Raw genomic sequence first — 16861 nt, 5'->3', positions numbered from 1 at the left:
TTCTATGGTAGCATACTATGTAAGTTCCTTGACACAAATAATCTCAAGATAGTGATTATGTTTGCATATATATTTGTGTGTGTATATATATATATATACACACATATATATATATATATATATATATATATATATATATATATATATATATATATAATATGCAATAAAATACTAGAAACGTATGATCTACAGGTGCAAGGTAACCACCATTGAAAAGAAACAACCGGAACAGAACGCTTTCGTGTATCACATCGTCAGTGCAGGTGTAATACACGAAAGCGTTCTGCTCCATTTGTTCCTTTTCAATAGTGGTTATCTTGCACACACACACACACACACACACACACATATATAAATATATGTATATATATACATATATGCATATATATATATATATAATATACGGTTTATTAGGTATGACAACATTACTGCTGAAAATATACATCCTACAATATTATAACATTATAAAAATATGGCAGTGAAAAATTTTTGTTACAATAATAAAAAAAAAAAAGTAAGCTAAGGAATAGCTGTGTTGTACAGCATTGTTATTTCTTCTTGTTGTTGTGTGTGTGTGTGTGTGTAATTTACCATGGTCTTTGGATCACGTGTTGGACTCGTGATCGACATCTATTCCCCTGCCGGAAGAGAGCTCAGAGCTCGTATATGTGTGTGTGCATACATATATATATATATATATTTATGTATATACAGGGTGACAGAAAAGCAGGAACTTTTGAAAAAAAAACACAATAAAAATAGAAGAAATCCAACAAAAATATTGACAGCAATTTAACCGCTATAACTTGCCTTTTAAGACACAGTAATCCAAATTATCAATATTTGAAAAATTACGTCCTGTTGATGGCGTCCTCCTGCACGTATGCATTCTTCCAATCTGCTGTTGAGGTTCCCCATTGCTCGCTGCAACATCTCAGTTGGGATAACACGAATTTCGTCTTGAATTCTTTATTTCAATTCATCCATTGTCCTTGGCCGAATCGTGTAGACCCGATCTTCAGGTAGCCCCACAAGAAAAAATCACAAACGAACAAACCCGGTGATCTTGGGGGCCAGGGAATGCCACCGAATCTTGAGATGACATGGTTATAGAATAATTCTCGCACAGCTGTCATTGGTTGCCTTGCAGTGTGTGATGTCGCACCATCCTGTTGAAACCAGGTCTCGTGAAGTTGTGAAAATTTGTTCAATGCAGGTGCAACAAAAGATTTCGACATCTCAGCATACCGATCCGAAGTGACAGTCACTGTGCTCCTTTGTTCATTTTCGAAAAATTAAGGTCCGATAACCACATGTGACGAAACTGCACACCAGACTGTCACCTTCCTGACGTGTAAATGACGTTCATGAACTTCTTTAGGGTTACTGTCTGCCCAGTAACGATAGTTCTGTTTATTCACGTAACCTCTGAAATTAAAATGGTCCTCATCTGACATCCACAACTTGTCCAGAAATTCATTGTCCTCGTTTATGTTTGTCATAAATTGCTGGCAGAATAATCGCAACTGGCGATCGTTTTCCTTCATTTGTTGCACGATCTGCAGCTTGTAGGGATGAAAATTTATACAAAAATTGAGAATTCGGAGAACACTTTCTCGGGACACACTGAATCTAGCTGTTTGCTTACGAACTGAACGCCGTGGGCTCCATAAGACTGAAACGCGTACAGCTTCAATATTTTGTGGAGCACGAGCACTCCTCGGTCGTCCTGTCATTTTTTTTTTTTTTCTTTTTTTAGAGCAGATCCAGCCTCTTCAAAGTTTTTAATCCAAGTTTTTATCACGTGTTTTGAGGGAACCCGTCCATGACGTCCTAAGTTGAAAAAACGTCGGAACTCCCTGTGTGCACCTTCCAAACTATCATTGTTTTTGTAAATTATTTTATGGCGAAAGCACGCTGTTGGCCGTTCCACTGCTCCATGATTACTAAATGGCGAGTGTTTACAGTTCCGCAGTGCTGCCAACTTCCCGTTTTTCAGTGTCACCCTGTGTATACACACACACACATATATATGTATATATATATATATCCTACATATGTGTGTGTTATATTGATATTAGATTTTCTCTTATGCATATTCTCTGTGGCTAGGAAATTTTTCTCGAAGAATGGAGTAATGATATTACATTTTATATGTTTGTGTTCATACTTGCTTTTCACTAGGGGAGGTTACAGGATAACTGGGAGAGGTTACTGGGTAACTGGGAGAGGTTACCGGGACTTGGGCAGTGGCAGATTACCGTATGCTTGGGAGAGCCTCCGGCTTCGGGTTGTAACGAAATGTCGAGTGCTTAGTTTCGTGGCATTTTGTCCCATATTTGACTTTATGATATTTTGTCCCATACTTGTGTTTGTGGCGTGCTTGAGCTAGTGGCGGTTATTCGCATGCTTGGGAGTGCCTTAAGGTCCTCTATTTGTATGTTTGAATATAGATTCAGCTCTTTGACATATAATGTTTCTAAGATTGGGAGGCGTTTATTGTCTGTACATATAACCAAACTCTCTGTATTTTCTTCTAACATTTGTTTTTGTCAGGGCTATGCTATATTCAGTTCCCAGGTGGTTCAAAGGGCTCCTGGTGTAAGGTGAAAAGAAAGGCGACAGGATAACCTCATTGTCGTCGTTCCAGTATAGATGGAGGGGAGGGTTTCACAGTTCCCTCGGTTACATTTGAACCTATAAATGACATGTGACTTCTGAAGTACCTTTCTTGGTGAAGGCTGTTGTTATCATTATTTTATTTTTCATTTATTTGTTTATTTAATTAATTTATTTAGGAATAGATCACTTTTTTTTTTTTTTTTTTTTTTTGAGGGGGAAGTTGACTGTCTTGATGTTTTTCTTGATAATATGTCTCATTTTGCGTTCTACTTTGTAAGCTGTTGTGAATGCGGATTTATAGTAAATATCAATTTTCTCATTGTTACGGTTATTGTCATTACCTTTGTATCAGCCGTTCATTATCTTCTTGGTCTGGCAGTTAATGTCTTTCTCACTGATTTCATTGTTGAAAAGTACTTGGGTAGAGAACTCAATTTCATTATGTACTTATTTCCAGGTGCTACAGTGGGTGAGTGCTCTCTGGATGTAGGCGTCGATGGTAGAGTCCTTATATCTCTGAGTGTACTCACTTTAACCATTAAGGCAGTGCCCAGGGTTGATGGGTTTGGTGTATATTTTTGTGTTAAAAGATTTTTTAGTTTGTATTATGAGTACGATGAAGAAGGGCAAAGCTCCTCCAACGCTGTCTTCCACAGTGAAGGTGAGCTCAGAGATTTCTTGTAGTATGAGCCGAGATTTAAGAACATAAAAATGAAGGAGACCGCAAGAGACCATAAGGCCTACACTAGGCAGTTCCATGTCAATTACCACCTGTCATCCCCATCTATAGATTTGTCTAACCGTTTCTTAGAATAATCTATTGTTTCAGCACTCACCACATGGTTACTAAGTCTATTCCATTCGTTGACCACCCTATTAGTAAACCAATTATTTTCCTATTTCCTTCTTAAATCTAAATGTGTCCAGTTTAAATCCATTACTGCGAGTCCTGCCCTGTTGTCTTAATATGATGACCTTGTTTGCGTCACCCTTGTTAAAGCCTTTGATCCACTTGAACACCTCTATTAGATCACCCCGCACTCATCGTCTTTCCAGGGAGTGTAAGGTACTTAAGCCTCTCATCGTAAATTAAATTTCTGAGCCCATGTATAATTTTGGTCATTCTCCTCTGCACTGATTCTAGTGAATTGATGCCCATTCTATAAGACGGAGACCAAAACTGTACCGCATAGTCAAGAATGGTTACGATACAGGCAAATAAGGAAACATTTTATATACGAGTCGGAGTCTATGGTGCAGAGTGGGAGAAACGGAGGAACGTGATTGGTCGAGACTAGCTAATGGGGACCTAGGCATTGATCCGGGGTCCCGTTTGCGGACCTGACTAAGCCGTACGTCGTTCGTCTTCTTTTCTAACAATCTTATAATTTAGGTGAAAGTTTATGAGGCAAGGAATGATGTACATGTCGGCGATTTGAGAGTTCAGATTTTTTTTTTTTTTTTTTTTTTTTTTTTTTTTTTTTAAGGAGCTTCCAATTTGTGAAGTCGGAAGTTGTCTCTTACGGTTTGCAAGATGGAGGTATCTTCGACTAGAATTTCTATAGTTAGACTAATCCTGTGGGCCTCTTCTGAGTTCCGAAGAAACATTCAGAAGAGGTCCACGCTCTTAAAATTATCCTCCAGGTAAGCTGTATGTAGTTTGGTTAATATTGTATCACTTTGCCGTACTCCATTCCCGAACTATATTTACTTTTTGTATATCTTTGTGTAGTCGAATAATAGCGGCATTTTTGCACAAATGTTTTCTAGAACACTTACAATATGTTCCCATGTACCCTGTTTGCGTAACGAGTTTAGTATCGCAATTTGTTCTCCCGAGTCAAAAACCTCCTCGTAATCTATAAAAAGCTAAACAAAAAGGTATATGGAATTCTCTCGTTTGCTCTATTACTATTATATTCTAATTCTATTAACATTATGTATAGATTGTGGCACCTTGTATACAGGCAGGAGATACAAGTAAATGGTAATTAATGTAAACAGAAATGGCAATTTGATGGTTCTAGAAGATTCACGCCTGTTACACGCATGTACGTGCACACATACAGAATTCTAACTATGCATTTATTTTTTATTTGTCTACAAATTGTCTAGAGTCGAATATCAGCTTCTTAAGCATAGCTCTTCTTTTGGTCGGTTTATATTTAATATTTGCACACGCGCGCGCACACACACACACACACACACACACACACACACACACACACACACACACACACACACACACACACACACACACACACACACACACACTATATGTATATATATATATATATATATATATATATATATATATATATATATATATATATATATATAGTGTGTGTGTGTGTGTGTGTGTATGATTCACCATGGTTTTGGATCACGTGTTGGACTAGTGATCGACAGCTATTTCCCTCCCGGAAGGGAGCTCAGAACTCATATATGACCGATCTTTGGGTAATGCTGTGACCTTACACGCACACCCAACTCCCAGCCCACGAGAACTGAAGTAACGACTCGCAGCACAATTATACTGAAATTATTTCAGTCCTGGGCGGGATTCGAACCCAGACTGCCGTAGTGACAACCGGGAACTCTACCACTGCGTCACGAGGCGTGTGTATGTGTGCGTGCGTGTGTGCGTGTTTATTTATACATATACTGTACATACCAGTTTTGACTACCACCAAATGATCTTTTTTAATTGTTTAATTATTAATTATATTTAATTTCCTTTAATTATATTTGGTTTAGCGAAAAGTTAAAAATATATTATCTATATTTGTATAAAGTTAATTGTTAGCGTTTATATGTTCTGTTGGAATGGCGTAGCAATTGTGGGCAATAATCATATTGAGTTACTTCTTTACCTGTTGGATGACATTGAAGTCAACGAATCAAACAGAGAAAAACAATGTCCATAATATCGGAAAGGATCGACTGGAATGTTTGTCATCGATATCTAATTCCCGTTTCGAAAGTCTACGGTTTGTACGCTTGTGGAAGTGGTCACAAAACATTGCTGCGTAATACTGGCAATACCAACACATTTTAGCAACGCCACTCAGAACTTATTTTTCCAACTGTAATTGGATCAAAATTATTTTTCGTTGTTTGATGATGGTACAGATCACAACGTGCGCAGTTTTCCCACCATTAAATTTGTTTACGTAACATTCGCTGTTCATCATCACTTAAATTCATGAAATATAAATATTGTATAACATTATTGGTTACAACCCAATAGAGTGCAGGGTTTTTTCATCAGTCGAATAAAATCATCTGGCGGTACACAATGCACCAGTCAAGTAGGGTACTCAAGGGCAGAGCAACGGGTCATGCAAGCTGGCTACTGCCATCATTCCGTTTCCATACTGGTAAGTTCGTCCACACCAAATCTACAAATGCTTAAACATTTGTAGTGTACACTGACATATTACAGTCGTAAATACTTTCACATTATGACGCATGTCCCTTGTCAGGGTCACTATTATCATAATAGATAAAACAATAGCATGACAATTAAGTTTCACTTGTAGTGTTGCAGTCGTATATTTACTCAGGAAGTTGCAGTGTTTCTAATGACATTTAGGATATGTTCCACTGTATCTGTCGGATTTTTCCTTGAAAGTACTATTGGTACCAAGTGAAGTGGGCATAACCTTTTCTCGAAAACAAATATGTCTCGCGCCGGGCAATGGTCGAAAAGTCGGTCACCTGGCGAATTCGCCCACAACCTCCCGGGTAGCTGCCAAACGCCGCAAGAAACTGTATTTCTATCCCATTTCTCTTCAGATATTTAGAATCGATAATTTCTGTGACTTACAGCGCATTAAATTATTTAACAATAAAGGGGAGTGTCAGTTTAAAAGTTTATGAAATGTCTGGTGGTGTTATTTTGGAAATTAGGATTATGGATTGCCAACAGAGATAGTTGCCAGGTAAATCCATTCTAACCCACTCCGACCGAGCTCTCGACTCAGTGCGTCAGTGTAGCTTGGGAAAGTGATTGGAGAGTTGTACGCGTCACAATCCACGCCGATAAAGTTGTTATTCAAACATTGTGACAGTAACTAAATTATATTGGCAAGTGCTTAACTTAATTAGAGGAACTTTTTGTAGTGTGTTTGAATACAAAGTTTGTCGTCGCATGTTTATGTCAGGACACAAGCAATGTGATAGACCCGTGCAACATTTGTTTAGTAATACCCATCGAACTTTGGATTAACATTGCCCAGGATTGCAAGAAAGGTAAAGGAAATGCGTTGTTACCAACGACTGTCAGTTGATATTCACTCAGTTTAAAGAGGTATCTAGGACAGTAGGATGTTTATGTTTTAATCTTTTATGATTAATGTTTCGATCTTTCTTTATATATGATTTGAATGTGAATGTAGTTGAATAGGGGATCTGTGTGTGGAGGGGGGAGGGGAAGGGGGTAGGGGCTGAAATATGATGGTTACAGAGATATTATTAACAGGTGTATCCTAGGTGGGTATACATTTTGGGTGAATGTAAGATAAGATAGAAGTCCTAATAGAACAATTTCCTTCTCTTCATGTGTAAACCCGTGCCAGTGCATTATGTAAGAATCGGTTTATTTTGCAGGTAGTTTTATTCGCGTTCTTGGGTAGGTTTGAAACCCAACCACCACACCCTAGATAGGGACAAATCTGTTTATGATTCATCAAACCGTCTGGATCACGTGCTGGACTCGCGATCGACATTTACTATCATCCTGAGTGAGAGCTTAGACATCGTGTTTAGACCAATCTATGGGGACTACTGTGACCTTGCACAAACTCACACACACACACACACACACACACACACACACACACACACACACACACACACACACACACACACACACACACACACACACACACACACACACACACATATATATATGTGTGTATATATATATGTATGTATGTATGTATATATATATGCAGGGCTTTCACATCACCGTGATGAATATGCAAAATTACCTCAGAAGAATAGAAAATTGAAGACAGTACTTCCATGTGCTATATACTTCCTTTGTCCGAGGATGTAATATATACACATATACGATATAATGAAACGCACACACGCACGCACGCACGGATTCAGCAGAATTGAGTCCAACCAAGGAGAAAGACGTGATGGAAAGAGAAATTGTTAGGTCGGAACTCAACCGAGACGTGGGCACAACATGAGTGGTCAAAAAGAAGAAGGAATGAGGGAGACACTGTCAAATACGATGACATCTAAGCGTCAGTTTATAAAACACGAAGACACATTTCTAAACTCCCAAAGAGGAACAAGAAATGTTGAAACGTATTATCCAAAAAGAAATAGGACAGAGCAGTAGATAATGGAAGTAGACTTCAAACGTAGTTTCATAAATAGATCGGTAGATGACGGAAGTAGATACTGTGTGTCGTGACTGATAATGGATTCGGGTTTGAGGTATTCTGAATCATAAATTTTCGCGAAACAAATGCAATTTACATGACTCATACAGCCCCCAAGTGTGTATGTACATGATCATCGACCGATCTGAGTCCAAGAATACGCATGTCGCCCGAGACGTCTTGTATCAAGTATTAATGTACAAAGGATTACAAAGGCGGAGCATGCCGACAGGAGACCTTTTGGTCCAGAAGAGGTCTTATGGTGTTTAGTTCGGAGTTGGAAATCGGGGAGATCAAAGAATATATCAGGAGACGACTTCATGTTGAGGTTCTTTCCGGCTTCTGTTTAAACACTAATAGTTAATATTGACCGTTGTCGTCTTTGTCGTCGTCGGATTAAATAAGTGTTTTTAACCAGAAATTGAGAGTTGGAGGCCCAAAGACGGGGCACCACCACGATATCGCACTGAAGACTTTGAACAATTAGTGGAGATATTTAACGAGGGTAGGAGCAGAGGGGTAGTAGAAGCTGACAAGGGGTTAGCATTCTTAGTTTTTCAGTGGAAGTTAGTCCCCAATCACAAAAGAATAATGTGTGACCGGTAGGTAGGGATGGTTTCAGTGTTCCAGAAATATTGTCTGCATATAACTTTTGTCGTCAAAAACTCTTACGGGAGAGAGATAGAGATAGATATCTCACATCCTATACAATTTTGACTAAATTGTTAGCTATGTCGTCAAAGAAGAAAGGAAGAAGGAAAGAAGAGTAAAATGGGTCACATGAAAAACTGTCACCTCAGAACGTCCACATGAAGAATCGTCACCCCACAAGAACCCACCTGAAGAATTGTCACCTCAGTACACCGAATATCAACAATGGAATAAAGATTAGGTTACGTTAGGTTAAGTTAGGTTAGGTTAGGTTAGGTTCAGTGAAGGTTATGCTTATTGTCATTAACTTATACAACCGAAGAATCGTAAACCCAGGATGGCCCACATGAAGATTTGTCACCCAAGGATAGCCCATATGAAGAATTGTCACCCAAGGATAGCCCGCATGAAGAATTGTCACCTTGTCGAAGTCTGGCGTGACACAGTAAAATAGATATACAATGAGGAGGAAACACAAAGGATGGGATCCCCTTCCCCTTTTATCAGACCTAGACGTTCCTCTCACCTGAATAAAATCGTCTGGCTCCATAAAAAACAAAACCTTTCAAGTGCTGTACGGCACGGAAACAACAGTTGTATGACTGTAAAAAGAGAAGAAGAAGAACATCGCCTGGCAGAGTGATCAGAGTATAAGGAAAAGCGTCAATCACCGGGTACGGACGGAGCTAACCTTGTGGTGCCTGGACACGACTTTATCCGTCCTGGTGGTGGTGACGGGGGGGGGGGGGCACCAGACGTAATGCCGAAGGGTCAAGGTGACGAGTGATAAGTCGAGTGTCGAGTTCCTGGACCATCGGGACTCGAACTTGGGTCGCTGCCAGAAGGGATGACCCATCGCTGTTGCCGCCAGACGGGTAGATCCTCGCATCCATCCTCCAAGGGGGTCCCGACCCATTGGAACCCCGTTCACACCTGGGAGGCCTGTTGTTCCTCTGAGGTATAATTGAGGTGGTTAGCGTCTTAGCCCCGTTGGTACCGAGGGCGTGGATGAAGTTTTCCAGTGTTTTTTGGTCGATAGGAATATAATAGTATAGGGATGTTGGATGAAAGGGAATCAGGCTTTATTTAATATTTTCATTTATTTATATTATTTGTTTTTTATTTTTATTTATATATATATTTAAAGTTCCATAAACATTGACATGTCTAAGGAAAAAAAATAGGACGCTTTGGCAAATCAAGGACGGTCCCTGCTGGCTCTGCGAGGCGTACATCAAAGAGAATCATCTCCCTCCTATCATGTCTTCAGAACCCATCAACACCCTCACCTCTGTCAGGAGGTGCAGCCTCGAGGGGCTGGTGCTCGGTCTCCGGACTGTGTCCAGGAGGTCTCTGTGAACTTGGACTGAATTTCCTCCATCTTACAACCGGCGACTGATCATATTACTTTAAGTCGGCGAGAGAGATGGATACAGTCCTACAAAATAAGTCAATAAATGAATGAATAGACAAATAATAAGTATCTTCTCTACTGTAAGTGTCCAACTCGACCAAAATCAACACCTCGTATCCGCTCTACGTTCAGACAAGGTAGTGGGCGGGAAAGTGCCAACTGGGACGGAAGGGGCTGCAGCGACCTTGGAACGGAGAACTACTAGTCTAAGGGAGCAGCAGCAGACTGTTTGTCGGATGTGACGTCATGTCGATCCTCTGTCCCCCACCCACCCGGGAGGGATGGACCGAAAACGCCTTTACAAAATAAATAAATAAATAGAAATAATAATAATGATATTGATAATGATAATTAAAAATAATAGTAATGATAATGTTGATAATAATTATGATAACCGACGTTCATGGACTTTTGGCAAATTTCGTCAAGTTTGTGTCTAATATTAGTTTGTCGTCTTGGTCCCTCCACCTGCAGCTAAATCTGTTGATATTTATGCGAACGAAACCTTCAGCTGGCGAGATTCCTGTCCCTTCGCTTCCCCAACGACAAAAAAATCCTAATCTACTAACAGATGTGTCCTGTAAAGAAAACGTTCTGACTTCACCAAGGCTCCCATCAATATGTGGGACCCTCCCCCAGTGCAGATGAACAAGATATTCTCAGATCTGAAGAATATTTCATGAACGTGCTAGCGTTACGAGTATGTGCTCACAGCTTGGTTGGGAAAGTTGCTTCTGGCGAGAGATGGACCGGAAGGATAGAAGCGATGGTTAAGGACGGTCCATGTCAACATAAGGACTGATATTAAACGGCTGTTTGGGACAATTTCGATTCTTACTGAAGTACACGCGCGCACACACACACACACACACAGACTGTAACAATATATGAATTTAGATCTAAGCATGATAATTGGAGAATAAGGAAATAAAACACAAGTTGGAATCGTATGTGAATTTGTAGCCAGGAATGGTAACTAATTAAGAGGGGAAGATGCCTCATGAGCGTTCCTCATTTCCTGTATGCTGCAATTAGGCAAATATAATTACATAAACAGAGAGAGAAAGTGATACGATGACGTCTATACTGTGACGAATTACAGCCAAGCTGTGGTTCCTTCAAGTTCATCTGACTTTACATAAGCGATTCATTGATGCTGAGAGACATTTACAAGGCCAGATTATTTTGGGGAAAAACAATCGGAAACGTGATCAGGTTATCTTGATTTGCAACACAATAAAACAATGACTTCATATAATTACTTACTTTTTTAACAAACACGTGCGTACACACACCTCGTGGCGCAGTGGGTAGAGTTCCCGGCCGCCACTACGTGTCCAGGTTCGAATCACGCCCAAGGCTGAAATAATTATCAGTAGCGCTGCGCTGCGAGTTGTTACTCCAACTCTCGTGGGCCGGGAGTTGGGGGTTGTGTGTGTACGTGTAAGATCACAGCATTACCCATAGATCGGTCATATACAAGCTGTGTGATCTCTCTTCCGGAAGGGAAATAGCTGTCGATCACGAGTCCAACACGTGGTCCAAGACCATGGTGAATCACACAAAGAAACAAAGATGGCAGGACCCAGTGGAACTCCCCTAAACAGGAAGTTTCCCTTCCCTCCCTCCCTTCCCAGGTCGGCAGGTAGCGTTTTCCCATATCCTTGAGAAGTTGCGGAAGTTGGTAAACTATAAAGAGGTGACCATCTTCCCGCCCGTGGCTGGTGCTCCAACAAAATCGAGTCCAACTTTATCGTCCTCGGCTGTACTGCGATCATTATATCAACAGCTTCTTTCCACGTCTGTCGCGTTGATATGATACGCATGCGCACAGTCACATGTTCATGTGGCCGCACATACACAAGCCCACGTTCGAAACACACAGATGCAGGTGTATGATGGTGATCATCATTGTGAAGGAGACAAAACCATGGCGGTTGGAGTTGGGACCTGAATTCAAATCAGCCACGAAGGGAAAACAAAGGGAACTAAAACTAGGCCAGCATGATTTTTATCACATTTGTAAATAAGTACATGCACATATACATACATTTATAAAAAAAAATTGATTACTGCATTTTACTTGTATATAGTACATGTCTGTTAACAACATGGTGACCAACTGAACAACAGCTTGAGACCCGGCACGGGGTCTCGACCCCTACTTTGAAGGACCTCGAAGCTTGTGGCTATGAAGTTCCGGGACCGGGGGAGGGAGATGGGGAGGGTGATGTCCAGAGAGACTGCCAAGGGGATTCACGGGCCCCGGGCGAATTTAGTCACGATTGAAGATCTGGAAGTTTATGTATGTGTGTATATATATATATATATATATATATATATATATATATATATACATATATATATATATACACATATATACATACACACGTCAACCACAATTCGATTTAATTTTAAGCCATCAACATCGAGAAACTCGAGAAGGCATACATGCAGAAATTGAAACGTGGTACAGCCAAGGACTCGAACCTGCGCTAGCACGTGACAAGTGATAGTGACTTAACCGATTGCGATATATACATATATATATATATATATATATGTGTATATATATATATATATATATATATATATATAATATATATATAATATATAAATATATAATATATGTATATAATATATATATATATATATATATAGTATATATATATATATGTATATATATATATATATGTATATATATATATATATTGCTGCGTAAAGAGGACCATGGGCTTACAGGATGATAGCTAGTATAGGAGGAAGGCAAACAAGGAAGTAACAGAGTACACAGGACACAGGAATCTCGTATGTATCTTTGAGTATGTGAGATTTATATATATATTTGTTGTGTTTTATTTTAATTTGTTTCTTGAACTTTGACAGCCACGGATTATTGAAAAAGAAAATGAAAACGTAAATTCCTTAACCCACTTACTGGTAATTGTTCACTCGCAGGTGTCCGCGTTGTTGATTTTGGAAGAACCTAACACGTGCTAGCTTAACTTTTTTTCTTCTTCCAGTCAGCCATTACACACAAAGCGAGGTGGGTAGGCGTGGGAGAGGACTATCTCCCCCTCCCCCTCCCGTCACGCGTCCCTTTTGTTCCTTCCCACTGGCACCCCATCAGTACCTCGTCACTACCTCATCACTCCCCCCATCCGCATTGAGTAGAGTCATTTCCTTCTTCCGGTGCCAACAGACATCAGGCGCCACGCGGCGCCACGCGGCGCCTGTGGGAGCTGGAACGGGAATGGAATTCCAAAGGGCCAGTGAGACTTGGCGCCAATGCCAAAGGGTGGTGGGGGGAGGGGGAGCTGGGGGGGGCATTTGTGTCGGCGCCAGCAAGGCCTTGGGGTAGGGGAGGAGGTAGGTGGTGGTGGTGGGGTTGTAGGGAGTCGGTAAAATGGATACCATGACGATGTGTGTGTATTTAACTAGTTGTAATTTTACGGGAAGGGGAGCTATGCTCGTGGTGTCCTATCTTCATATCTCGTTTTATCTAGACTGTTTTTAAATTCGTGTATCGTTTTTGCACACACTACATTTTCATCTAACTTGATCCAAACTTCTATTATCCTGTGGTGTGTGTGTGTGTGTGTGTGTGTGTGTGTGTGTGTGTGTGTGTGTGTGTGTGTGTGTGTGTGTGTGTGTGTGTGTGTGTGTGTGTGTGTGTGTGTGTGTGTGTGTGTGTGTGTGTGTGTGTGTGTGTGTGTAAACTTCCTTCAAGAAGTGTAGCGTCGTTGCAGCTGCTACAGAATACTGCATCTACAGATTGGGGGGAATGTTGTCCAGGATTAAGTAAAATCGCCTCATGACAAGTAGAACAAGGACTAAATTACAACAATGCAGGAAAGGGGAGTTAGCAACAGCCTTGGGACCGGCTGAATAGAATATTCTGGTGTAAATGAACGAGCCATTGTTGGTGTTCAGTGTCGTGTAGGGTGCAAGAGGTGCTATGCAAACTCCATAACCCCCTTCCCTGGTGTACATGACTGCGCCTTCGTGTTGTATGTCGTCAGGCGATTTTATTCGGTTGAGGGTAAAGAGGTTCAATGTACCGACTGTAGAGGCTGTTCTTGGAGCTTTCAAGCTCGCTCTCTCTCCCCCTCCCCCCCGTCCTCTCTCTTCCATCCCCCTCTCCTCTCCCCCCTCCTGTCGCTTTGTCGTGTCTTCAGTTTCTTTAAAACTGGTTTTCGTGCATGAGCTTAGTGGATTTGGTTTCAGTCGTTCGTATATGTATCCTTAAATGCTATATGTGTATACTGTATATATATATATATATATATTTGTGTGTGTGTGTGTGTGTGTGTGTGTGTGTGTGTGTGTGTGTGTGTGTGTGTGTGTATGTTGATGAAGGTGGAAAAAGAAGTCACGGGTCTAGTTCCGAGTTACTGAGTTTATTCCTGACCGGTTTCGCTCTATGCTTCTTCTAGTTCACGGAACTAAACCCGTGACTTCTTTTTTCCACCTTCATCAACTTGTCACAATGTACCAGCATATATATATATGTGTATATATATATATATATATATATATATATATATATATATATATATATATATATATATATATATATATATATATGTATCTTTTCAGCCTGGTAAGATATTGGTACGTAATAAATGTTATGGCTAACGTGAGATGATTTCAACCGAATAAATAACCTAGAGACATAAAAAGTGGATTACAACATCGGGTTTCCCCAGTCGCCTGGAAGGAAAGTCACGAGTCATCTGGAAAATAAGAATCAATGGCTTGCTGGCGCTGAGTGGATTGCGTCCAAGTGGGGTCTGTCATAGAAAATGGGTTAATACAATTGGACATCGGCATTTATGATCACGGAGTCCAAGTTTGTTTTTATTAGGAAAGGTTTGTGTTTCTGATCGTGGGACACGGGAATTACAGAGGCCAGAGAAGTGGGAAGAAACAACTTCACCAATCGTGTAGTTAGTAGATGGAATAAACTTCCTGCAGAGGCAGTGCAATGTAGTTCAGCTCGAAGCTTTAAGAATCATTTAGATAAACACCAAAGCAAGATGCTGTAATGATTGTCATTTATTATATAGTATTTGTTTATTTGTTTTGTTATAATTTGTCAGTTTATTATTTGCTTGATTCACATTTATTATTAGTTGTATGTAAATTTATTATTATTTACTATTTACCTGTTTGTTTATTATTTAACTATACGTATGCACTTATTTTATGTATTATTTATATAATTATATTTTTCATTTATTCATTTATGTGTTTGTTTATCATTATTATATATTTTTTGCATCCGAGTTAGTTATGAACCAAAAGGTCTCCTGTCGGCATGCTCCGCCTTTGTAATCCTTTGTAATATATTATGCAGTTGAATACTGCAGTAGAGCCCACCATGCCTTCGCCTAAACGAATTAACATAAGTAGTCTGTGTTGTCCATTCATTGCGTTTTGTGTTTTCGTGGCTATTATATTTTTACATGTTTGCTTTATCACACTTCTTTTTTTCTTTCAGTTTATTATATCGTTTATGTGTTATGATATTGTTTTTTTTTTCTTTTATCCTTGCTGTTACCAAACGAGTTTGGTAAATGGTTCAGTTGGCAAGACTGATTTGGTCCGCCTGTCGTTCTTGCCATGGATGATGAGGTAACGACGACGCGTCGTCTCGCATGTAAACATGAAATGAACACATCGTACTCTTAAATTTTTAGGAAATTCTCGTGTACCCTTGCCTTTGAATACACAAGCATTGAGATAAAAGACTGGCTAAAGCTGTGACTCGTGTTTTATAAAAAGTAACGATCAGTGACTTAGTCAATATTGATGTTGCAGACATCGTAGATAATAAAGATGATTTATGGAACTTACCGACGCTATTCAAAGGAACTACTGGTGGAATAGGATTAAACATAAAATTTCTTAAAGCCAAACTTCTCTCTATCAGTAGTAAAATCCGAAAAATGTGGATGGAACTTGTGGATAAGAAACAGCAAAGTAAGTAGAAAGTTTAAAATATATTGGCGCAACAATTACGAAAGAAATGACGGAAGAAATACTTATCAGATTGGTGACGACTCGTCACTGTTGTAGTCTAACGCCAGTGAAAAAAAAATGTATCCAGAACTACTAAAGTACATATTAACAAATCTTATTACCAGACCCATTTTAACACATACGGATGAATCTTGGAATAGAGTGAAACTAGAAGAATAGAAAGTGTCAATTCTCGACAAAGAAGTTAACTGGAGAGGAAGAAGACATAACGATGATTTGAGAGAGATATTAGGGCAGGTGGTAACAGATGGGACCAAAAATGAAGAAGGTCTTGGAGCCAGGTGGTTCAGATGGCCAGAGAAGGAAGTCCAAGGGTGGAGGGAGGGAAGGGTTGGGTGGATTCAAGGGAAGATGGCCCAAGGAAAGGATGGCTGGATGGAGTGGTGGAAGAATTGAGGAAAAGTGGAGCAATTGGTCTGTACAGATGGGTCGACATTGCACATCATCGAGGTAAATGGAGGCGTTTATTGGCTGGCCAGAATCACTGTGTGATTTTAGTAATGTGTATATATATATATATATATATATATATATATATATATATATATATATATATATATATACATATGTATATATGTATATATAAATATATATATAATATATATATATATATATATATATACATATATATAAGTATATATATACATATATATAAGTATATATATATACATATATATATATAAGTATATATATATATATATATGTGTGTGTGTGTGTGTGTGTGTGT

The 16861-nt window shown here is 39.6% G+C and overlaps 2 protein-coding genes across 3 annotated transcripts in view; one reads left to right on the top strand and one right to left on the bottom strand.

Moving 5' to 3' along the window:
* Positions 1-1295: 1295 nt before the first annotated feature.
* LOC143028071 (uncharacterized) lies at positions 1296-1736 on the bottom strand. The gene has a single exon (XM_076189711.1). The coding sequence runs from the start codon at positions 1734-1736 to the stop codon at positions 1296-1298; it is 441 nt and encodes a 146-aa protein (XP_076045826.1).
* Positions 1737-6620: 4884 nt separating this feature from the next.
* Positions 6621-16861, top strand: part of LOC143028404 (rho guanine nucleotide exchange factor 10-like protein) — a 198804-nt gene continuing 188563 nt past the window's right edge. For both annotated transcript variants that reach the window (XM_076190434.1, XM_076190433.1), the window contains exon 1: positions 6621-6876. The gene's annotated coding sequence lies outside the window, so the exon portion shown is untranslated. The remainder of the gene's footprint in view (positions 6877-16861) is intronic.

Source organism: Oratosquilla oratoria, chromosome 9 (genome assembly GCF_046742065.1).
Source record: "Oratosquilla oratoria isolate Oo_2021 chromosome 9, ASM4674206v1, whole genome shotgun sequence".
In the NCBI taxonomy this organism is placed as follows: Eukaryota; Metazoa; Arthropoda; class Malacostraca; order Stomatopoda; family Squillidae; genus Oratosquilla; species Oratosquilla oratoria.
This window is presented reverse-complemented; position numbering and strand designations above follow the sequence as displayed.